The sequence below is a fragment of the Rhipicephalus sanguineus genome, chromosome 7 (genome assembly GCF_013339695.2).
Source record: "Rhipicephalus sanguineus isolate Rsan-2018 chromosome 7, BIME_Rsan_1.4, whole genome shotgun sequence".
NCBI lineage: Eukaryota > Metazoa > Arthropoda > Arachnida > Ixodida > Ixodidae > Rhipicephalus > Rhipicephalus sanguineus.
This window is the reverse complement of record NC_051182.1, coordinates 99,248,994-99,274,512: the sequence shown is the minus strand read 5'-3', so window position 1 is coordinate 99,274,512 and position 25,519 is coordinate 99,248,994. Positions and strand designations below refer to the sequence as shown.

Below are 25,519 nucleotides of genomic sequence, written 5' to 3'. Positions count from 1 at the left end.
GGCAGAGCTCCTAGCATCGCAAAATGGGTGCAGTTTCATGCTCTGTCAAGCTGATTAAAATCACCACGTGTGCCGTAACGCGATCTCTGTCGATAAGCATCCATACAGGTTGCGTTTTCGTGGTTTTTATCTCCATGCAGCAGTCGGCATCCTCACAAACCTCGTCACAAGGACCACGACGGTGGAACACCTGTACTCCAAACATAGCCCATTGAAGCGGCATATTTGTTTTCGCACTCTGTGTAACTACTCGAGAGTGTCCGTAGTATAGAGACAACTTCGATAACGCTGTGGCATTGGCATCGAGGCCAAAATGCGGGTCACAGTACGCGCGGAAGAGAAAACGAATAAAGGAGATAGTGTAAACGCGGATACCAAGGGACGGCATCCGCACTACTGCGGGGTAGTTTGTAACTGCAACACCGGACGGTATCCCAGCCAGCTTGCAGTCTGCGGCCATGGGTCTGTGGTTCACCGTAGCGTTCATCGCCTTTGCGTTGACACTTCTCATACGGTAAGGTGCCGCGCTTATGCAAGCGAACTCAAGATAACTAACACCGTCCGTTTATTTTTTTTTCGATGTTTTTCACGTATCTTACAACGACACGTGTCACAATATACATGGCTTTAGCAAAATGCTCTGTCAAGACATCAGATGAAGTCTTATTTGTTTATTTTAACACGAAAGTGTTTTATGCCGGGGTCCACCACAGCTCCACTAACATATTTCCGTCACGGATATGACGTTGTAAATTATAAAGACTAACAGCGGGCAAAGGAAAAATCCAGAAGAAAAAGTTCCGTCACCGGGAATCGAGCTCACGACCGCTCGCTGCGCAGCGCTTAGCGCGAAACGATTCGGTCACGGACGGCACGTTCTCCGCAATGCTAACGGCGAGCTATTTATATACACCATTTGCGGGTGGCTGTACTCAGAGATCTGTGTTACAGTGTGTTTTCGTTATCACTAGCGAGATGGCGCGACGGTCTTGAAGAGCGTAGAAGAGCGCGCTTGAAAGGTCGTCGCTGTTGCGACGAGCGCCCGCGTCTACAGGGCGTCGTCGCCTGTACTCAGAGATCTGTGTTACAGTGTTTTCGTTAGCACTGGCGAGATTGGGCGACGGGCTCGAAGAGCGTAGAAGAGCGCTCTTGAAAGGTCGTCGCCGCTGCGACGAGCGACCGCGTCTACAGGGCGTGGTCGCTTGTGCGGGCGCTTATCTCGTGATCGCGGTGGTTTGTACGTCTCGCGTTGAGAGCACGAAGGTCACTTGATCCACTGCAGCGGCCGCTTTTGCGACAGGAGCGCGGTGGTCACACAGAAATAAGTTACAAATGTGACAGTTCGCTTTCATCCTGTGTATGTTCGTTCCGTGCGTCCTTTCTGCTTGAGCAGCTTGCCGTTCTTCGCGTGACATTACAATTTCTTGCTGTAGCATTCATTCCATCGCCCTTGGGGCGAAAGAATGCGCAACGCTCAACTACGTCTGTGAAGACACGTTTCACTTTCGTGTTATACCGATTCCTATGACAGAGGGGTCACCCGTGTTTTTTCGAAAGTCCGCCCTTCAGTGAAGTCTTACTTTTTATTTTCGAAAGTCTGCCCTTAGGCATAATAATTATAGATTAAAAAATACACATACAAATTTGCTTCGTGTATGAAGTCAACTAACTTGTTAAAAGAAGGGATCGGGACACCGAATAAGTGTACGGGAATCATGTTCCTAATGAACCATGTCACGATTCATTGTGAACATGGTTCCCGGGGGGAGGCAAAACGTTAATAGATTTGTCTTTTTTTAAATCAGTTGGTCGGTGTCCGGATCCCTTCTTTTAACATTTTTCATCGCGGCCAGATGGGCTTCCGTCATGCTGTCGATTTCACAGGTGAAGTCTTCATTCGCAAGGGAAGTACCGACGGGACCATAATGTGCGAAATACCTATAGATACCGCGAAAAAAAAGTAGCGGTACGATACTGCAAGCATTATATACACCCATAGTTAAGCAGTATGGCTGGCATTGCCCTGCTGACAATCTAAGGCATAACACCCCATATAAGCGACAATATTACGACCTTTGAAATTCACGAGTACCGCCGGTGCAACTCCTACATGCAATATGACCGCAACGTGCGCAACGACACTATGTCAACGTTCAAGGCAGCGATCGGCGTATCCCCGTATAAGAAATCATGTGTCGATAAAACGAAGTTCTTGAAGAACATTGCATAAGCTATAGCCATAAAGCACACAATTTATCTCTACCTTTGAAAGGCACGGAGATCAAATTAGATTGCCTAATTTAGAGAACTAATCCTCAGTAGTCCCTAAGAATTCTACTGATAGTTCCTGGGATACACAACGGCGATAATAAATGGCTGTATGTCTATTTTGGAATAACTGTGCATATCAACCACCTGTGTGCTGTAAAGCCTACCTTGCGCATAAATTCCATGATCGTTGCATGAGCGCATAAATTCCATGATCTTGAACTGTACATCCGAGATACCGACATCGGTCTGCTGTTTTTCTCAGTATCTAGTTTTGAAGTTGCTTCTAATATTTCACCGCAAATATTACATATTACACACACATGGTTTCTCACTGCTAAAGTCCTTAGATCGGAACACATACGGACGCGTTTGTGTTTACATAAATCGAGATACGTCGTGCGCATATACTGTTATACAACATTATATTAGTTTAATATATTACAGCAGAGCTCAGAGCTGTTATGCTCGATGTTGACCGTGTGTCGTAGGTAGAAAATTATCATCACTAACCGGCACGCGCTCTCTTCTTAATTATCGTCTTCTGCTTCGCTCCTAAAACACGTTAGCCCATTTCTCCGGCGTGGGATGCAATAACTCTGATAGGCGAGAGGACGACTACAGAGAGAGAGAAAGAAAGAAAGACAGATATAGAGAAAGTAATATAGAGAAAGCTAGAGAAAGGGAGAAATTCTGGGCAAGAGGAAGGATAACCATGTACAGTATAGCAAGGGGTGGGGAAGAGAGAGGTGAGAGGGTAATAAACCTAGCCAAGCCAGGACCAGCTAGGTGCCCACCAGCTATGCTGTTACTCAGCCATTGCGTGACTTAGTGCAAGCTGCGGTATCTTTTTTTTTTACTTTTCGAATGACTTTGTATTGTATAGTTTTCTTTCATATTTGCTCCGCTGCCCTGAGCCCTACAGGGTATTCGCGGTCAGAGGGCACACACTTGCACATGCCACACGAACGCGCCGCCTAAGCGTCGATTATTCATACACAATAAATTACATTCAGAAGTAGCAAAATCGAGTTTGGCTATCACGAATATTGCGCAATTATGGGAAAAGAAACTAATGTTTCGTAATCATCTCTAAACGTAAACGTTCCGTACAAAAATTTACAAAAGTTCCGGGCGAAAAATCTAAGGAGCGGGAACTATAAATTTGTTTGGAATAGTTACGCACGCCCATCCCGAAAAGATCGTCCGCCGAACGAAAACGTCATACCCAGAGACGCGCGCACGGGGAGGGCTGAAGGGAGAGAAGCGCCCCCCCTTGTAATCTAAAAGTGGGTGCCAATTCTGCCCCTTGCATTTGCTCTGTCGGACTTCTCACGCTACTCTTAAATGTGCGGAGTTAACAAATTTAACACATTGTTACATGTGCCATTGTTAAATGTTCTACGCATGTTTTTTGACAATAATGGTGGCCGAGGACCCCTAATGTTGCATTCCAAGAACTGTTTCACGGCGGGGTTGCTCCATGGATTTCAGCTCAGCAATTAGTAAGCATACGTGGCATACAGCATACACATGACATACACATGGAATACGCATAGTAAGCATACACTATTCCTTGGCTTGAGTTTCATAATTCCAGCTCCTATATTATAGCAAATATATAGCGAATAGGGGGAATGGCAATTTGTAAGCCTTTTAGCTGGGGCGTGTACACTTGCATTTATACTGTAAGGATTGTGTACCTCTTATCACAGTCCCATATAGGAAGAAGCGTGCCATAGTAATCATACTGATGAATATCCATGACCTATAATGTCTGTAAAAATAAACCCTCTACGAACTAAAGACAATATTCTCCCGCTGTCGCAGTGTGCTAGTAGCACTATTGGTAATTTACAGTAAATCATCTGTACACTGTGCTCCTTGAGGAGCTGTATTTTCTCCAATATTATTTATTTATTTTATTTATTTATTTACAGAATACTGCGGTCCAAAGACCAAGCAGGGGGGCATAATAAAAAGTAATTCACAATGTAGCTTCAGTAAAACGAAAGTTCAAGCAAAAAACATGTTAAGGCAGTAGAACACATGATAACAATTGATCAAACTAAAATGGCAGCATGAAAATGGAAATTGCAACTAGAAAATGCAAATGAAATACAACGTGAAACAGTCTGAGAGCTTGAGTTGTACAGTTAAAAACAAGAAGATACATAGTTATCAAAGTCAGGATTTTCATTATTACAAAATGCTTCACAAGGCAACACGTTCCAATCATTGATGGTCCGAGGAAAGAACGAGTTCATGAAAAGATTAGTACGTGCGAAGTAGGGTTCAAGAGTGTAAGTACGCGTATGCCGAGTTTGTCTTGAAATTCGATTTCTTATATAAGTTTCTGGACTAATGTTAAATTTACGAAAATATAGTGAGTGTAGAAATTGCAGCCGGGCAACTGCTCTTCGGTATTGTAAAGTAGGGATGTTATTAATGGTCATGATCGTTGTTGGTGAGTCATTTCCGTGGTAGGCATTAAAGATAAAGCGAACCGCCTTTCGCTGCACCATCTCAAGCTTCTTAATATCTTTCTTTAGATGTGGGTCCCAAACGACACTAGCATAATGTAACTTTGGTCTTATAAAAGCATTGTAGGCCAACAGTTGTATTTCTGAGGGCGCTGTTTTTAATTTATGTCTCAAAAAACCGAGCTTTCTAGAAGCCGATGAGCATGTTTTATTAATGTGACTTGACCATGTTAGGCGGCTTGTAATTGTGGCACCTAAATATTTGTATTCGTCAACCTTAGTCAAAGGACAGTTGTTAAGAGAATACATATAATTAAAACGGTGTTTTTTATTTGTTATATGCATTACAACTGATTTATCACTATTTAATTTTATTTGACCAATCTTCACCCCACTTAGAAATGGCACACAGGTTGGATTGCAGGCAATTCTGGTAATTCGGAGCAGTAATTGTTTTAAAAAGTATGCAGTCATCTGCAAAAAGCTTTATGTGTACTTGTGATGTGTCTATTGATTTAACAATGCCATTTGTATACACTAAAAAGCGAATATGTCCCAAAACACCGTCTTGAGGAACTCCGGATGATACTGGAAGAATATCAGACATGCAGTCATTTACTTTAACATATTGCTTGGGATTGTGAAGGCAAGAACGGATCCAGTCAATTAGGTTAACAGGTAGTCCTAGAATATGTAATTTGGAAATGAGTTTGCTGTGCGTGACAAGATCGAAGGCTTTACTGAAATCTAAAAAATTTACAGGAAGATTTATTTTCTGGGAAATCCGCGTGGTTTCTCTTGTTTATATTTTTTTGAAAGAATTCAGCGTTGACCTTTAAACACAAGCACAGAGAAAGCCCTTCACGTCTTCCTATGTGCTTGTTTTAAAAGTTCAGCGCTGAATTCTTTTAAAAGAAAAATATACATCACCAACGAGCCCCAAACCAATTTTGTTAAGGGAATTTCCTCTGCACCTTTGTACTACGAACGGGTGGATCCCACTTTTTTGCTTTGATAATAAATATTTCATTATTTGATTTGTCTTCCCGACAGGTGGCGGAAGAGGAAGTTCTCATATTTCAAGGAACTTGGCATTCCCGGCCCAGAGCCCAATCTGATCTGGGGTAATCTGTGGGAGTATCATTCTTTGGTAAGCATGTTACCTTATGCTGTACTTACGATGTCAATATTCGCGAAATAAAAGCTCATTGTAATACGTGGCAACCTCCATTTACCGTGTTATCTCATGTGTATATACGCTGCATTTTATCCTTATTAAGCGCTAACATTTGTAAAACTATGTGTTCTCTCATTGAATCGGCTGCCTTAATGCCATCATTTTAAATGAGATGTTTCCCGGAGTCGGCGCGTGCGTTTGAAGCACTACGGTGCCGTTTCTTTACTTTTGAGCCTGACAAGTATTTCCGCATTCCGACCGGTAGAGCAGCAGATACGCCATTCTGCTGCTATTCCCCATGTCTATCTGCCAGAATTTATTGCTGGTGCTTGCGCATATTATAAGGGGCAAAACAGAAAATTTGCTATCACACTCTCTGGCTTCGAGTTACAGAGCCCAAACGAGTGGTGCTAAACCGATGCTCTCCACTACAGCACGTCTCTCCGTAACTTTTCTTTTGTTCTTGACTGTTAAATCCCACCACTGAAACAGGTTTTATTGTTGTAGAGAATTAAAGCTTATAGTCCCAGCTCGAGGTAAAATATGGCGCGTCGATCTGGCTCACTGAAAATCCACGAACAGCTGTTCAAGTGTTGTTGCCGCTCGACCAGCAGAGCTCGTTCACCCTTCTTTAACCAGGAAGATTATACAATGATCTACACCTTTATTTCAGATTATTTGAATGACCTACGTAAAAACATCGAAAAAGGTACTGAATGAGCGAGGTACAATAGCAATTATGAATTAAGTAATTCTGTCGCTAAGCTATCCCCCAGTGAAAAACACAGCTCCCGAAGAATTTCAAGAACGCTGCGAGAGAAATTCGGTTAACTCACGCTGACGCCTCTGGGCTAATGACGCAATAAAACGTAACCATGTCAGCACTTCACATTGGTACTTCTAGGCATAACGATGCTGGGAGAACGGAATTATTGCTTACAGCACGTGAACTGTCTCTTTGCTCTCAACAGGGGCTGCACAAAGCACTGGATAAATGGTGCAAGGAATATGGCGATATCTGCGGGTAAGATTTCAGACTGCATTGCGATATTGTAATGGTCAGAAGATGCAGCAGCAAGCGTCCAGGAACAGGCAAAAAATAAATAGCACCAACAAACAAAAAGTGTAGTTGGGCGCCCGTTGCAAGTAGTATGACGCATGGATCAAGTATAGATAATGTGTACTGCGTATTTGTTGAAGTAGGACAAGTTAGTATGTGAATAGGACAAGGGCTTGCGCAACAGACGCACATCAATTTGGCTTGTTATTACTATTGTTGGAAGCAATTAAGCGAATGTGGCTTTATGGCAATACATCGCTTGTCGACGGATTTCAGATCCTTAAGGTCTACCTCGTCAAACACGTTTATTCTCAAATCTTCCAGCGCTCATACGACCTACGAGGGGCATTATAACAGCTGCAGAAGAGAAAATAAACATGTAGAGATATTTTTTATCGTAACAATCCCGGATTTGTCACAAAAATTTCAGTTTACGCATACTGAACTCTGGCGCGGAAGTTATGCAATAATATCTGGCGACTTCCCGTAACTTGCAAGTTCCAATCATGGGCATTTGAATTTCGATATTGATATAAAATGAACAAGAATTTAATATTATCGTATAATTGTGCAGGCCTGTAAGCCTCCAACGAATACTGGTATGTAGAATATGTAAGACTCTTGCCCTTGAGTCTTTATACAGAAATGACATGTCGTAGCAAAGAAAAGTCACTACTGAACTACTGAGCCCTGCCGTTTCAGGACATTCCTAACGTCATAATTACCCTGTACCTTAAAGAAGCCACTGTATATTTTAGTTACAACGTTCGCATTTCAGTTAACATTCGGCTTAGCGTGGTGGTTCACCTAGACATAGGCCTTGATAATTGTGAAAATTTTCCGAAAAAAGTAAGACCTAAGTAGAAAAGGAAAGAATAAGGAGAGTTAATCTAACTTCGGTCTTTACAAATCGACTGTCTGGGCATGGTAAGTATTTCTAAAAATATTGAACACACGTGCATCAACGTCGCTATAAAATTTTGAACGACTCATGTACATCCTTTGAATTGTCCTCAACGACTGACTTATGCTGCTGTAATGTCACAAATTACTCAAAGGAATGCTGTCAGTCGGTTGTCAACCCCGTAACACCGAGTGTTAGGGAGGTTTGCATTCGTTTTGCGCATAATGTTTAATTTGGCGCTAGTGTCATCAATTAAATGTCTCAAACTTTGCGACAGAGTTCACTTGGTTGTTTTGTTGTTGCTAAAAGAAACAGTAGGCAATAAACACTTGACAGCGATAAACTGGAAAATCTTGTTTGTGTCATTTGCTTAAGAACACTGCAGTGGGAAGTACTGATCTGGCGAATATAAATTTTAATTTAATCTCGTGTTACTTAGCATGTGCTGGTCGCATGTTGTGATGTCTTTTTTACTGTGCCTAACCTAAACAGGTTCTACAATGGTGACGTCCCGTTTCTGCTCGTCAAGGATCTGGATTTTCTGGAGTATGCTTACATCAAGAACTTCCAGAATTTCACGGCTCGTGGGGTAAGATATTTGATGCGTATGCACGCTTTGAATTGGTGACTTGGTGCAGTAAGAAATCGATATCGCTGTCAATACTGCTTGCTCTCGTATAGATGCTTTTCAAAAGGATTCATGATAAATCTTGTAACATGCGTGAGCAGTACCTTTCGAGCAGTAGACTTGCATGCAGACTAGCAGATAACTACTTTCTTCAGTCCCTGCTTTATCATGCCTGAGCCTTCTGAGATGTAGTCTATAGAATAATACTTTATCAAGGCCCCCTTGCTAAACCGTTGCCAACAGGATGCTCACATCTCAAAGTGTTTTATGCTAATTTAGGGCGCGCAGCGTATACTCAATTACATTAGGCTACAGCCTAATAGGCGTGTTGTTATAGTACAGATGAGGGGCGTAGCCAGAAATTGTTTTTCGTGGGTGGAAAGGGGAAGGGTTTAACAACACTTTATGTATGTTCTTGTGTGCGGTTGTATTCGTGCGTGTACACATAAAAATTGAAAAATTTTGGGGGCTACGCCAGTGACTACGCCAGTGATACCGACACACACACCAGCTCTTGAAATAATGCCGTACATTTTTTCTTATGAATCAACAGGTTACGATGCGAACTGACCAGATGCATCCGGTTGTCGGCCAGATGGTGATTCACGTGCGCGGTGATCAGTGGAGGAGAATGCGCAGCTGCGTCACATCCGGTTTCACGAGCAGCAAACTGAAGCAGGTAAAATGTAGGATGGCGAGCCCGGGAAATCATCGTCTTCTCACTGGGAACAGTATTCTCATCAACAGTGGCATGTTCCTAGATAACGGGTAGAACTCTAAAAGCAGTTGCGTCTTCAGCGGTGCACTTTTCTCTTTAACAATCAGATGGCGATTATTGCTACGTCACAGAAATACGTCCCGAAGGGTGTGCCTGTTTATGGACTACATTGCACTTTAAAAATCGAAGCCTCCGAAGTTCTTCTGAAGTTTTCTTTTTCCTTTATGATTTTATTGCGAAAGGAATCGTACTACAGAATTCACTGGATTGCTTCTTTTCTCTTGTTTCGGAAGAATTGAAGTTAAGGCGCGTGCATGTGAAATCAAGTCAACTTATATCACACACGTCTGACAAAATAAATTATTGCCATTTTCCCTCGTTTAAAGCATATTTGCAAGATTTCAGTTTAGACAGAAGCCTGAGCAAGTGTTCTCACTGGTCGTCCAAATGTTGGTTTTCTAAGTGGCATTAGATGGATGCCCGTCTGCTGTGCGATATCTGTGCACGTTACATAGTCGAAATATCCGGAGCCCACCACTACGGTGTCCCACATGATCATATTCTGGTTTTGGAACGTAAAACCCCAGATGTTATTATTATACAGGGACAACTGATAGAACGAATAGTTGGGCGAAGTGGTCTCCTTCCATCTCAGACGAAATAAACAGCGCCAAGAACGAGGATGGTTTCATACCTAAGGGACGGTGTGCGCATTCTTCGCGATTAGTCAGCTACGTATTTGGTTTTTGCGTCGTTTTGTTACATTGTACAAGCGAGAGAAGAAGACTTTTAAGGGCTCGTTTTTTTCTTTGTCAGACACAATATTAATAATGCCTAAGATAGAGTAATGCCAGTGAAAGTATAAGGGGAAGTATATATATATATATATATATATATATATATATATATATATATATATATATATATATATATATATATATATATATATATATATACTTCCCTGGCTTTACTGTCTGTTAGGACTCATTAATCTTGTTCAAGCGGGGCGGTTTTATGTTATTGTACTTTCTCAGTTTCTCTTTATTCTGTTTTGATAGAAATAATATTTTAGTTACGAGACAGCGCCCGTTTTTCTCGTTCTTTTCTCGTCCTCGTCTTTGGCGCTGTTCATTTTGCTTGGCAACTTGACATCACAGTTCCAGTTACCGGCTGCGCTGCTGCACAGACGGCGTACACTGCTTAGATTTACGGTGCGTCGGTGCATTGAAGTTAGGGTCTTTGTTCTTGCCTGCGCAACATACAGATGGTTCCGCACATCGCCGAGTCAGCGGAAGTGTTCATGGACATGCTGGAGCTGTACGCCGACTCGGAGAAGGAGGTCAATCTTCGCTTTCAGTTTCAAGCGCTGTCCATGGACTACATCGGCCAGGCGGCGTTTGGCATCGAGACGTGCTTCCAGCGTGAAGTAGACAACATCTTCTTCACCACGGCTCGTCGGGTGCTGCCAGGAGTGATGACGGGACCCGCCCACATGATTGCACGTGCGTTGGTTTGTTTCTTCGGGTCTTCTGAGCAGGTTCCTCTTTATAACTGTCTTGACTAATGCGAAAATTGAACCATCTCCGCTTCGCGGACACCGATGAAACGGCGAAACTGGTGGCGTTCCCTTCGTCACGCTAACGCATGTCTATGTTTTGCAAGTATTTCAGATATGTTTATCACTGCTCTTTGTTAAACACTCTTTTTTTAAGGTTTGAGGTTGTAGTATAGTTTTATTGCACCTTGACCATACCACTCTTATACACAGGTTTACAAAGAAGCCTTCGCTTAAGATACTCCGATATGTCGTATCGCTGTTCTTTATTAAACACTCTTTGTTAAGCTTTGAGGTGGTAGTATAGCCACCGCCTTTTATAACCAGAAAGTATCACGTGACAGTGGTATGACTGTGGTAACGCGCTCGCGAATTGTTAGGCTAACTGTTGCCTTCTTACGTTTTAGTGGAAGTTTTGTGCGGAGGGGGATTTACCCAATTTTTTGGGAACATGCGCGTTTATGATGACGATAGTTTTCAGACTGGCCGCACAGATCTCTGTGGCACATACCCGTTTGTTGGGCTCACTGTTGTCTCCATTTTTAGTGGATCAGTGGTGAGTAGTGGGATTTACCCAATGTCTGTTGTGCATACCCGTTTATGATGCCCACAAGCGTTACCACGGATCCTGGACATAAAAGGCTCGACCAAGAACAGATTCGCTGTTAATAACGAAAGCGATGCTGAGGTAGCACAATTAATAGCAAGACAGCAGAGCTAGTGCCACTTTATCGACAACAATTAATTTGTAAAATTCGGAATGCCTCTAGAGTGATTGCACGCGTGAGGACATTTAATGTTTCAATGTAACACTTTGCTACGTAGAAATGCAAAAGTTCAGGCGAAGATGGAAGCTTGGAAAGACAGAGTCGCCCCGTGTTCATGAATTTTTCATCCTTACGTGAAAATCTGATAGCTGGCTCCAGACCAACTTCAATGACGAGAACTTTTTTTCTTTAGCTTGCATTTCAAACTGCGCTTTACCAGAATTTCGAAGTGATATTTTGATATACAGCGAAACGCCATATTATCACTTAAGCATGAACGGCGGGTTACGCATAATCGTGGGTACCACTTGAAGTCATTATGCTGAAAAGCATTCAAGCACGCTCTGAAAGATGGACATCTGCATTGAACTCTGCATGGGAAACATGTAATGTCCAAGCTCTGTCTGGCGTCTTCAAGCGGCTCACACTTTTTTTTTCTACCACCAAGGGTGCACACATTGGAGCCGTTGCTAAGCGTGAACGTACTTTTAGGTACGCAAGGCGCGGCTGCTGGTAATCGAACCCGCTACCCCCAGCTAATCACTTTAACGCAGTAGCCCCTGCATCACCGAAGCAAAACTATCTGGTGCAGGTACGTCTTTGTGTTCTCATTTTGATTCCTATAACAATACTCTAACTACCGAGGTTCTCATCGTATGTTACTGATTAGGAAACAAACAGACAGCGACCACAGCCCAAGGCTGAAAAACATACTGTTTCTAAAATATGTGCATCAGCGACAAAGAGACTATTGCACAGGTGTAACAGTATTCGTTCTCATTTTAGAGCGTAGCTCTTGGGCGCGCATACCTGGGTTGACAGTTATCCCTTGGATCTTGCCGTAACCGAGCGAAGGAGTACAGCGAAATATACTTCCTGTCTAGCGCGCCTCGAGCCTCACGTCTCTCTTCTTTTTCTTTTTGCCTTGCAGCTCGTGCCACCGAAACAGAAAAAGATAATTATCAGAAAACAATAAAAACACCAAACGAAAATAAATAGAATAAAGATATACTAATGAGTTGTCTGCAATGGTAAACAGGAAAACATACAATAAAATGTATATATAAATGAAAAATGACGTACATAAACGAAAAATAAAATAAATAACTAGAGAATTGTCTGTGACAGTACGTACGAAAATATCTCCCATATAGTCTTTGCCTCAATATATCGATGAATGAAAACACGCGTACAGCTACGCACACGAATTGCATTAGCGAATACCGTAATCGCCGTAAGTTATTATTCTGAGAATCACAAATGAATAATTGCTTTATCTGCATTGTGTTATGCCCCTCACCTTTACTGTATGCTGCATAAAGAAATGAATATGATTGCACAGCCGCGACTGTTACCTTGGTAACAGAGCCTAGTGATACACCTTCTAGTCCTCTTGCTATGCTTCCCAAGGCAACTTGACCGAGATTGTCTTGAGCGACTTAACGTCACGACGTGACGATTGGTATTGGACGCTGTAGCCACCGCAGTTTTATCGCACCTGCATTTCTGCCCCGGTGTCCATGTTTTCCCCGAAAGAATGCTTATCGCAGCCTCTCTTGTCATGATTTTTAATGACTCTCCATGTATAAACCTGAATCGACTACGAGAAAATTATGTTTTACTTGTACTCTGTTGACCTTACTTTACGCCATTACATTTTTGGGACGCTATTTAGGAATACAGAAGCGAGCATCGGATGTTCTATTGAAGGAATATGGCAGTGCTTAAACTATTGCGCCGAATAACATGCACCATTAGCAATACTTGCTTTGGAAAAATGCGATTGCATTTGATGATGATATTTTGGCAGAGGCACAGGTGCAAATAGGATTATTTTTAGAGAGCAACCTTGCTTCCACGCAAAAATAAAGTGTGGTAAGAATAAAATATCAGTGCATCATTTGAAGAACAAGTACTTTCTTGCCCTACACTTGAACATTGACACTTACAAACCTCACTATCTTAAGGTATCCAGAAAATTACAGGATTAGCCTACACGGCAGTTTATAACATCGTTGCAATACTGTTAGTGTTTGCTTTCCGTTACATAGCACAAAATATCTCCCCTATTCCCGCGTAGAGTGGCTGATATGTTCGTTAGTTCGAAACAACAGAATAAGAAGAAGAGCAGTAATATAAAAGTGTACAGGTGTAAAAGTCGTGTAAACTGCTGTAAAGGTCGTGAACGATAACCACGCGCTCCAGCTTTGAAAGAGCATCCTGCTGATTCATGCTTTCCTTTTGCGCAGAAAGCACTACCACAATGGGCAGCGCGATGAAGCCTTTCTATTGGTTTCTCGGTCAATTCGGCTCCCTAACCTTCAAAGTTTTTTCAAGGGAGACTACAAAGATGATCGAAAAGCGCAAGAGCCACCCAGAGGTGAGTTTATGGCGCGTTTGATGGGACGTGACTAATAAACATACGAGAAAGAAACAAAAGCCAAAAAAAAAAAGAAAGGCAAGATACTGAACGCACGTACAATATGTTTCTTAATGTTGAAGGTTAGAAATAAAGTCACACTGGTTTCAGAAGCCAGTCCAGTGCAAGAGCTCTACCAAAGCTGCATTCTTTTTCTGTTCTAGCCACACTAGCTACTACTGTGCAAGAAGATTTGCCTCTCAAAACAGTACTGAGCTTGAAGCAAATCACTAAGCATAGAAGGAACAGTACACCTGTTTCTGCATTTACATCCGATGACAAACAAAAAAAATTTAAATTCAGGCAGGACTAACCTACCTACGCGAAAGTTTTGGTGACTCGATATCTATATTGAAAGAAAAGGCACTATTTGTCGCACAGAAATATGAATCACGTTCTCATGTGACTGATATAAGGCTTTATAGGTTAGCACTAAATTTATTGTAGTAAAGAATGCTCATTGAACATGAGTACAAAGTCCGTAAACAAAAAAGGGGTGTGTTAGCCCATGATTAGACAAGAGTTCTAAGTGATACGAAAGTATACAAGTACAAAGTATCAAGATGGGAAAAAGTGATGGCATCGAATACAGACAAGGTGAAACGTCTCACCTTGTGGTCTGCAGTTTGTTATAAATAAATAAGTAAATAAATAAATAAATAAATAAATAAATAAATAAATAAATAAATCTAGTCACTCCGAACAATGCGCTTTCTCAGCTTTAAGCAGCATGTCTATCGATGTTTAACCGACTGGTCATCGCCACAGCATTTATGGTTGGCGTAGTCTTGACGCCTTTACGAAACCAGCAAAAACAACATATGTTCACCGGTGCAATTGCGAGAGAGACATGATGACGCCTAATCTAACAATACGCGAAAGATCTTGCCTGTGTAATGCAAACATGAAGCAATGGCAATACCTTTGCAGCTGTTATACAGGTGGGTCAATTTTTTGTTGTTGTTCATTCAAAGTGTGTGTAAAATGTTTACAAAATGTTTTAGGTTTATAATTCTTATTTTGGCAGCTTCGCAAACCGGACATCCTGCAAAACTTGCTGGACGCTGAAATTGAGGAAGAAGCCCTGAACGAAGTCGTCAATAAGAGCGAAGCGCAACAAACAGGTGTGTAATATCTGCTGACTTCCGGCAACCCGCTGCCCTGGCAAATGAGCACCTCCTTTTCGCAAACGCCGTTCCCGAAGTACTGTAAAACAGATGGTTTTTATTTTTGCTTCTTGTTTCTTTGTTCTTACAGCTGACGGTGTGAAAAAGAGGGTTCGAGCACTTTCCCCGAGAGAAGTGATCATGAACGCCACCTTGCTCTTCATGGGAGGGTGAGATGAACTAGTGGCTTAAGAAGTACAACTAAGCATAGGCGTCCGCAGGGTTCCCCTTTAGGGGGGGGGGGGGCGAAGTCTCACAGCAGTGCCCCTCCCCCCTCCATGGGTTGGTCGCGTTGAAAATAAACAAGTTTCGCAGTGGACGTAAAAATGAAAATGAAGCGATGACGTGCTTCCCGCAGCGGCCTGGCTTGACCTCCGGCTTTCTAGGGGTGAAAATGAGGAATTAATAGCTCTTGGAATGCAACACAACTGGTCCTTGGCTGCCATTATCGTCAAAAAACTGCATCTCCGTAACCTCGCAATTGAAACAAACACTTTAGACAGGTACGAATTAGTAAAGTTGTGGGGTAGACTTGGCGCCCCCTAAGATAATTATGAGGGGGCGGCGCCCCCCCCCCCCTCCCTGCCCCCCTCGGGCGCACACGTATGGAACTAGGGTGCAATGTTAGAGAACATACAAAATCAGCTATGGCATAACACCTCGTCTGGCCTCAAAGCAGATTCGTACTAGAGAACACAATAGCAGAACGCCGACAAAAATGGTCCGGGGAAAAAGCGTTGACGTTGTGGCTTCCACATGAAAGCGTTGATCACGGGAACAAGCTTTCTCGTTAACAGTACTTCCCCGTGAAAGCCCAAGCGTGAAGCGTGAAGCGTTGGTCGGCGTTCGTCTGCTGTGTTTTTAAATATGAATTAGAGCACTTCGGTGATATATATTTATATAGATACGCATGCAAGATAATAAGTAATAGCACGATTGAAGTGAAAGTGCGTCATGAATCGTAAATTACGATTTCGGGCTATGTACCTATCAGTCGAGAATGACCTCCTTGTGATGGAAGCGCATTTTATCTAAATATCGTATTTCAGAAAAGAAACATGTGATCGTGAGGAGCACAGTGTCTTTAAGAACATATTCCAAAAACCAATTATCCGCGAATGTTTAACTCGAAATGCTGCCATACCTTTTATTAGGTGTAGGAGTTTGGTAGAACTCGAACCACGGATACTAAATTCCCTTACCAAAAGCAAGTCACCGCAGTCAGGTCATCACATATGGCGCAGTGATGCCCTCCGTATATTTAAATTTCCATGATCATAGCTGTCCCTTTGTAGAATACATTAAAAGAGCTCACTAGTGTGCCGTCTCTTTTCAAGTTACCATTGCTCCCGCGAATGCTAAACAGCCTTCCGTATTTGAGATAGATAAAGTTTCGCAAAAGAAAACTACGTTAAAGCACTCAATAGACGGCCATTGCGTCACCCTCTCGTCGGCAGGTTCGAGACGACGTCGATTGCCATGTGCTACCTCACTTTCTTGCTCGCCAAGCACCAGGACGTCCAAGACAAGCTCAGGGAGGAAGTGAACGAAGCTGTCAGCGAATCGGAAACGGTACGCCACAAAATCCTGGCAAACCTACTTAGTTTTTTTAAAACGTTAACCCGAGGAGTGTCGAAGTGGATAACGTCGTACTTGTGTGATTCAGAGATCTAGAGAGTAGATGTAATGAAGTAAATGTAAATGAAAGTTAACTGCGTGAATTCAAGGAATTTACACTCTGACTGCAAGTGTATAACATGAGCTATAGAGATACAAGCAAGAATAAGGTGCCTCTGACAGAATCGCCGACGTTTCGATAGACGGACCTATCGTTGTCATCCTTAGTGTGTCAGTTTATAAATGTTAGTCGTGGGCGTCACGACTTCTGGTGTCTCTATCGGTACCTGCTATTAGGAAAAGAACAAGCTGGAAGGAAATAAGCATGGTCATTTGGCGTCTGTGAGGATCACAAAGGGGGGGGGGGTACAAGGTTCTAAGAATGTTATAAAAATCAGACAGAAAATAAATACATAAAGCTGACTAGCGTTAATAGCTCAAGAAACGAGGAGGTGGAAAAAAGAGAATGATAAGTGGGAGAAGACAAACGAGACTTTAGAGCAAGGTGAAAAAGAGATGAAACAGCTGGAGGGGGGGGGGCGAGGGGGTATAGCTACATTAGTGTGGGAGCAACCAAAGGAGCTGGTTATCCCTACACGCATTTTAATCGCAAGGCCTTCTCATGTCTACCTCTCGTCCTGTACATTTCGTGCTTAGCTCTCGTCTTCCTCAGCATTGCAACCATTTTTCAACTGCTCAAGATATTTCACTGCCTACGCCGTGTGCCTTCTGATGCCAAGTGTACTTTTTGCTAGTTGAATGGTTCCGGTATCACGGCCTCTTCAGTTTTACCGATGTCATTGTTTTTGATGAAACTTATTGTGCTTATTTTAGACCGATTGTAACGGTTAATAATAATTTATATAGGTTTGATCAACATGTGAATAATTTCGTTGCTGTCAGCCACTGCAGCACAGTTTTCAGTTCTTGTAACTTCCTATTTTCGACCTATCTACAGCCTTCGGTTATTACGAATATAGAGATTGTCTTTGTAGTAACACGCTTTTGATAAAGAAATTGCGGTGTACGTTAACTACACAGATTCCTATAACACAACCTAAGAACAGCTGGCGTCGATTGCGAACGCCATTGACCCAGCTTCTCCCACACCTACTAGATCTGTCATCGCATATCTCGGTGAACTTCACACATCGTGTTCGCGATCATCCATCGATTTTCGAGATCATAAGTATGTTTAACTGATAATTTGCCCGCAACACAAAGGTTTGAGGCTCAGTTGCAAGAAGGGCAAAAGAGGAGAACTGTGTTATGTGTAGCACTTGCAGTTTGTGTTTTATATATTTCCTATGACATTGTGTGCTAAGAAAATGTGTTTTTTTCTTGTTTCTATAAAGGGCATATTAGACTACGAAATGCTCACGAAGAGGCTGAAGTATCTAATTCAGGTTGTGGAGGAAGGACTCCGGCTGTACCCTCCGGCAGTGGTGTAAGTATAATAATCTAGGTTTGATCACACAGTAATGCAAGCTAACAGTTATATTCCATCTTGACATTTATAAGCTTTTTCTCTTCGTGAAAGGCAGTGAACAACGCTTAGGGAAGTCGAAAGGACAATTACCCTAACATCTTTTTAAGAACTAATATGCAAAATGCAGAAGTGCTATAATCCAATTAAATAAATTACCGCCTAATAACGAGACTTTTGTTTGTGTTAACTGATGCATTAATGTATCACGCTAACAACAAGCAATATTGTTTACGCATCATTCACATTTGCTGTTCTTGCTTCTTTAAATTGTAACATCGATTGGCTTGAGGGATTTTTATAACTCTTCATTCTACAGTTTGCTTCTGAGGTGAGAGTGAGAAATGCGATTAGCACATCGGACCATGATGGCGACGATTTCTATTGGCATCCCCTTTAAAACAGGACTGCGACAAATACTTGCCTAGTCTTTTTTACTTCACGACATATACTGTATAAGTGTAGAATTTCCCTTATCACACTGTGACCTTTTCTGCTTTCACTAAGACTTTTGTTTTTGCATTACGCCCAAGTCTATCCCTGTGGCAACCCTGGATTTATCAAGATTTTCCTTGAGTTTTATTTTCACCAATACTATAAATGACTCCTTCCTTATTTCGATTGCGGAATATCTTCATCCACTTTGAATTCCGGTGCTTTTGGAATACGCCAATGCATTTTAGGGCTCCTGTCGCCGCTGCACTCTATTACAAGTGTGCTGAAACGTTTAATGACCTTTGTCTCTGTGGACAAACGTCCAGCCTTATTGAGAGCGTTGTTGCAGTACCTAATTGTCATCAGGCTGCCATCTTAAGCAACAAAGACATCACACCACTGCGCTTTGTGTTGGGCAGATTTTTCCTCCAGGTATTTGTTGCTGTATTTAAGCATCTTAATCGACCTTTTTGTTTGTTTTGCGTCTTTTGCAACGGATTAACCGTCTCTGCTTCTTTCGCCTCGTTGCTGGCATTTCTCAGCTCGCTTTACATTCAGTGTAAACGCTTTTGAGGCGTAACTTTATTTGTGCACAGTAGTGGTCAATTTGATTTTATGCATGTTCCTGGGTTTTTATTGAACAATAATTTTGACCGGCGCTTCTCTGTAATCAAAAACGTCGAACACACGTTATAATTCACTGGCTCAATTGTACTTATGCCATGGGCACCCAGTACTAATGTCCTATAGCGAACTTTGGTTAACTCTGATTAACTGTGACCTTTAGTGGACTCTGAGAACGTACCTGATTTCAAACAGAGGCTGGTATTTGTGAACCTTAATGCTTGAACCAAAACTTAGTTCTCGCCTCGCGCTCCCTACAGGCCCAGAATGATCTACGTTTAAATGTACCTACATTCTCCTTAACCATTCCGCTTCTCCATTCTGAAGTATTATATACTTCTCTCTCAAGCGCTACATCGCGACAAGCAGACGAAGACTTCGAGTGGAACGGCATGAAGTTCAAGGCCGGCACGTGCATCATGTCTCCGACGTATCAGCTGCACCGAGATCCTCGCTACTGGACAGATCCGGACACCTTCGATCCTGAAAGGTAAGCATTCGTGGGGCACGTTGCACAAATGTATTTCACTGGAGAACCGGAGGAAAGTTGGGAAGTTCGTAAAGATACATTCTTTACAAACTGAAGATCCTTAGCTTGTGAGTAACTGTTTGTGATTTATATTCCTTGATTAGTGCTTCGTGTGGAAGCACCGTCGTCAAGATATGCAAATATAATGCCACATTTGTGTCTTCCTTTCAAAGATATCTATTGCCACTCCCGCCCTAAATAACAAAATGTACTTGAAGTTGATGCCGATGGTACTCAAGTGATGGGATTTATTGACACTGGATCTGGAAAAATTGTTACGAAGAACACATTCCGTCGTCGTTTGAAATACATTTTCACGCCGTAACTACGCTTCCACTCACAAAAGGTGGGAGCGTATTCACGTGTTATTTTTCATATTTCGTGTGCTTTCTTTATCAACCGGAAAAAAAATGCACGTAATTAGTACGTTGCTGAAGATAGCGCAGTTAGATGTCATTTAAGCATGGCTATATATGCCTTATTGTCATTTTAATCATTAGGTGAGTACTTGTCGAGTTAGAAACATAATTGGGACTAATTAACTGAACCTGATTAGCGAAAACGTTAGTAGTGGCTACTAGAGTATGCTGGGAACAATAATATGCACTAGGTGTGCTTCGCGTAACGACGTTCCCCTTTTTTTTTTTAATCCTGCTGCGTGGTATTTGGAACATTCTGTATATATTGGCACGTTCAACGACGGCCAATAATCTTTGAAAACCTCTAGGAAATTTTTAATGACCGTGAGAAAGAAATGGGCTCGCTCACCAGATAAGTGCATGGCGTTTTGAAACTGCAGGTTCAGCCCAGAGAATGAGTCCTCCATCTACAAGATGGCGTTCCAGCCATTCGGCGTGGGACCCCGTCACTGCGTGGGCTTCCAGATGGCCCGCTTGGAACTTCGATACACCCTCGCCAGGCTTGTGCAACGCTACCGAGTCGAGCTTGGGGAATCTCAAAAGGTATTACCGAACGCCCTCCCATTTATCGATGCAGAACTTGATTTCTACAATCTTGAATGCCTCTGAATAGCTGATTACACTTGTACCATATAACCTGAATATCCTGTAGTACACATCTGATTCGTGAAAACACAAGCTTTCAGGCCGGAACCACGGTCTTGCGTGCCAGCTAGGGTGGGCTCAACATAACTGGTACCAACTGGCACTAATAACCTGAATGACGCCGGGAGGTAATGTGACCTAGTAGGTCGCTCCGCTTGAAATGACACTGTAAAACGAAGGAGTTTAAGTTGCGCTGCAGTCGACCAGTGCTATCGGTGGCCTGTCGCCGTTCCAGCAACAGTGTGCGTTGTGTTGTTGTTCGAGAATTCCCGATGGAAGTTGACGGGGACTATTTGGTCAACTCATTCTTTCCTTTTTTGTAATGGAAATTAGTAAATTTGATCGCTTTTTTTTTAGCAGCGATGTGAAAAGTGAAAAGTATATGTTTGATGCGACCGTACCTCATACGCTTTCGCGTTTCAACGTGTGGCGAGACTAACATCAGTAATTCCGTGTCAGAGTACACTTCACTCAGAGCATAACTCTGCCTTATGTTGGGTACTGTGTCACGTTTATCGTTGATGGCGACAAAGTTGTTGCGGTAGGCCACATCACTGAAATCAGTGTCGCCTCTTCTAGTGCTGCTCTGACGATGCAGTGCACGTTATCGCATTGGTGCTCCAGTCTTCCGGCCTTAGAAAAGACACCCCCCACCCCTCTAAAAAAATCTACGTCCTGTTGACTGACGAGAAAACAATAGCACAAGTGAACTGCTCATGCCCTGCAGGATGCTGATAAAACAAGTTGTTCGGATAAGGTTGGTCGCGGCGCGTACCGCAATATGTTGTATCGCACCTTGTCAGGTCGCTTCTGCTGATCAAATATGCGCAGTAACATGAACTTAGGCCTCAATCAATTCTGGAAGCTCTATTGAAAAGATTCAGAGAACAAATATATCGGCATGAGCAGTGGCGATGAGCTCACTCGCGCACTTTCATTCATCGCTTACATGGTCCCTCCGTTTCTGATTCGCCCACGGTGGTCTAGTGGTTATGGCGCTCGGTTGCTGACCCGAAGGTCGCGGTATCGAATCCCGGCCGCGGCGGCTGCATTTTCGATGGAGACGAAAATGTTTGAGGCCCGTGTACTTAGATTTAGGTGCACGTTAAAGAACCCCAGGTGGTCGAAATTTCCGGAGCCCTCCACTACGGCGTCTCTCATAATCATATCGTGGTTTTGGGACGTTAAACTCCAGATATTATTATTATTATTAATCCGTTTCTGGCTCGCGAAATGATATTTTTTACTCTGTACGAGATCATGCACAAAATGGTCAAGTTTCGGCGCTCATATTTATACTTCCTTACACTGAACGCTTCTCGTAGTTGAATAAGCGCAACGGAAAACGCTTAAACGGGGTGACGCTCGCCTGAAAAGACTCGCAACTAGAGCGAACAAACCTTGCATTCACTGCGAAAGTGGCACACGCAGGATGTAGAACGAATTGCATACTTGAAGACTCGATTCATTTACCTGCGGAAGTACGTAAAAGCGTGAGCAAATCATGACTGCCAGCCCTGGCCGTGCCGCCACGATCTTTCGCTGACTACAACGTCGTTCACGCACGAAGCGCGCAGAAACTACGCATGCAACAAGCATGAATGCACAAATTACAGAACAAGGGTAGCAAACGTGTTAGCGTTTCTTACCCTTGGAAATATCTCCCCTTGGAAATTTAAGCGTTTTCAACAGCTACGAAGTAGAGAATGACGATACAGAAAGAGCAGCCCCGTACACTTCCACATACCGCACGGGTGACGTATCCACACTAACGCCGCGACGGTGCTGCCACCTATATATCGATCTCTTGGCCATAGCCTGGCTGCGCCTGATCGTGTCCAGAGAGTGATGGGGCGTCCAAAGTAAGTGCGCACTCCCGACGATGAAGCCGCGCATCTCGAAGCTAGGCGTGTCGGCCGACGGGGAGTACGAGCGGTGACGGGCCCGTGCTTCGCTATGCCAAGCTTTTCACGACTTAGTGCAAACTGCCCGCATTTTTTTCTTTTGTCTGGCATGGTTACACACGGCTTTGCCCAAGTTTTCTTATACGTTACCGCTAATCTGTGCTTACCCTTCTCTGTTCTATTCGCAGGGAGAAATGAATATGGGTGGCTACGCCATGATATCTGCACCAGAAAACGGGCCCTGGCTCAAGTTCTACAAGCTGTGAACAGGACAAGAAACAGCATTTAAAGATAGATCCCAATGTTATTCTTAGGGAAAAGTTAGCTTTATGTAATATAGAAACCGAATCATGCCTCCCTTCACTTTGTGTAATGGAAAATTGAGTACCGATACGTGGTGTTGCAACATGATATTGATGGCATACTTCAAGCTCATGCAATCTTTTCGGATTCTCTCATAAACTGAAGTCGTCGCTGTCGCTTGGAGTTGTGTAGCATGCTTATTTACTAACAATACGACCGTGATATTGAACACTGTTTAAATAATATCAGTGGAAATAGATAAACGGACATTGATGGTAGCACAGGGACAAAATACAGCCGCAATAATAAGCGTGAAAAAACGCACCCATTGAATAATTTTATCGGGACTGCTATGACACTTCAATAAACTGTCAAAGCGAGGCAGTCGTTCAATTTTCGTTATTACGGAAAGCTCGACTGGACAAAGACGACGGAAGAAACGAGTTCATGAGCTCTTAGTTGACATGCGCAACCTTTGAATTTTACCGGTCAGATTAAACAAAAAGGTAACCTTTTCTGCTGTTATTCTTTTGCCATATTTGTCGGTTCGTGGTTTCCGTAGCGACGAACTACTTTACGTTTGCTGTTGTTTGTTGGTGGAAATGTGCCAGCGTTTCCTTTTTTAGCGCTCCAAAACATGGGCGTCTTAGTTTGAGAAGCAGGATCATTGCCAAACAAAACCAACCTACAATGTGTTCACAGTTAGGATGGCGCAGCGCTCACAAAAAAAAAGAAAAGACAAGGAGTCCACACAACGCTGCACAGTGCCTTGCTCAATCCCTTCCTTTTGATGTAACGCGAAACCCAAATGCTGCGAAAAGGGGCTCTGCGCGTATATAGGGTTATCAACCGTCCCAAATTTTGCGGGACTGTCCAGACTTTTCATACAAAGTCCCAAGTCCCGCACCGTCCCTGTAGGGACAGCTATATGTCCCAGATTTATTCTGGATCGTCCAGTTTTAGACATTTTTATGCGATCCAACGCACGTCCACCAACGCGCGTCACGCTGCGGAACACGAAGTTCGCTCGAATCGCAGGCACAAAGCAGTGTTGTGGCAGCTACCGGCGGCTGCGAGGGGCTTCAGCTACTTTAGCTGAATCAGCAAGAGGAAGTGTTGCGAGCAGCATGTAGCGAGCTGAAGTACCACTTCAAGAGGCCACAACAATAAAGGGCCCATGGATTTGTCTGGAAGATACCGCAATGAAAAGCCGATTTCGCTGGCTTCCTATGTTCGTGTACCCCCCTCCCCTACCTGTCCCGACTTTCTTTATTGAAGAGTGGTAACACTACGCGTACATGATAATGATATCAAAAGCGCGATCACAACGTTTTGAAATGCCGCGGTTAACGCAGGATAATTTAATGTAACTGAAAGCACGCAACGAAAGTAAAACATTTAAATATAGCGATATAAAACTGCAGCGACAATGAAAACCACGCGAACACAACCCACCTACAAATTAACGGCATCAATTCTGTCATCGTCTGTATGCCGAGGTACTGCAACACTATATAGGTCATGTATAGCTCATGGCAGTGATCATAAAGATCGTTAATGGCGTAGGTCCTATTTCAAACGAGGAGGTAGCAGAGTCGCTTGCTCAGTCGGATGGAATCAGAAGTACGTAAAAGGTAAAGGACAGCGAGAAAAGTTAACCAATAAGTGGCATCTCATTTGCTGCCCTATCCCAATAACGCGCATGTGATGCAATAGTATTTGTTGCTTTTCTCAAAACAAGAGTTTACTCCATTTGATCTTATGCAAACTTTGATTACTTTTTGAATGCGTATTTCGAAATGCTAATTTGGAGACTCACTTCTCATCTACATGTCTGTAAAAATAACTAGCAGCGACGAAATCTATACAATATCGCTGAAATCGTGGATCATTTTGCAAATAAATATAGTACAAATGGGGAATTTTACTCACTTCGCACAGTCTCTTAAACATTACTTCCTTAATAATTATTTCAATAAATTTATCCTAGTTTGCTGCATAGCTCCCACACTTAGGTACATAAATGCCAAAGCCTTACTCTCTCCAGCAATTCAATGGTTACTTATCATTGCTAGCGTAAATGGCGCTTTTAATGCATTTTATGACAGAAATTACTCGCCAAAAAAACTAAAACATTATTTCGCGCTTTATGGGGTAAGCTAAATAAGCCACGCTTACTCAGGAAAAGCAAGCTATTTAAATCTTGGCTTTTGACATATACACATGTCTGTGTGCGTGGTCTACCACCTTAATGCATTACCAAGTGCGTAGCAGGCTTTTGCCTTCGAGTGTTGCTGAGAGTGTACAGCTAGCATGTCGCCCCCCACCCCAAAGCGCCTTGAAGCTGCCACTGACACCGGATTCGCGCTAAACATTCACGCTTATCTTCAATCCAACACCAACTTACCACAT

General features: G+C 42.9%; 1 protein-coding gene across 1 annotated transcript in view; it reads left to right on the top strand.

Annotated features, from left to right (window-relative positions):
• The first annotated feature begins 322 nt into the window (after positions 1 to 322).
• The window catches only part of LOC119399657 (uncharacterized), a 56,321-nt gene continuing 31,124 nt past the window's right edge, over positions 323 to 25,519 (top strand). The window contains exons 1-14 of the mRNA XM_037666472.2: positions 323 to 514; positions 5,805 to 5,901; positions 6,900 to 6,952; positions 8,385 to 8,481; positions 9,074 to 9,199; positions 10,503 to 10,740; positions 13,810 to 13,940; positions 15,007 to 15,103; positions 15,237 to 15,315; positions 16,603 to 16,717; positions 18,118 to 18,209; positions 19,657 to 19,797; positions 20,636 to 20,798; positions 22,993 to 23,066. Of these exons, the coding sequence (XP_037522400.2) occupies positions 459 to 514; positions 5,805 to 5,901; positions 6,900 to 6,952; positions 8,385 to 8,481; positions 9,074 to 9,199; positions 10,503 to 10,740; positions 13,810 to 13,940; positions 15,007 to 15,103; positions 15,237 to 15,315; positions 16,603 to 16,717; positions 18,118 to 18,209; positions 19,657 to 19,797; positions 20,636 to 20,798; positions 22,993 to 23,066 (1,559 nt within the window). The 5' untranslated portion in view covers positions 323 to 458. The remainder of the gene's footprint in view (positions 515 to 5,804; positions 5,902 to 6,899; positions 6,953 to 8,384; positions 8,482 to 9,073; positions 9,200 to 10,502; positions 10,741 to 13,809; positions 13,941 to 15,006; positions 15,104 to 15,236; positions 15,316 to 16,602; positions 16,718 to 18,117; positions 18,210 to 19,656; positions 19,798 to 20,635; positions 20,799 to 22,992; positions 23,067 to 25,519) is intronic.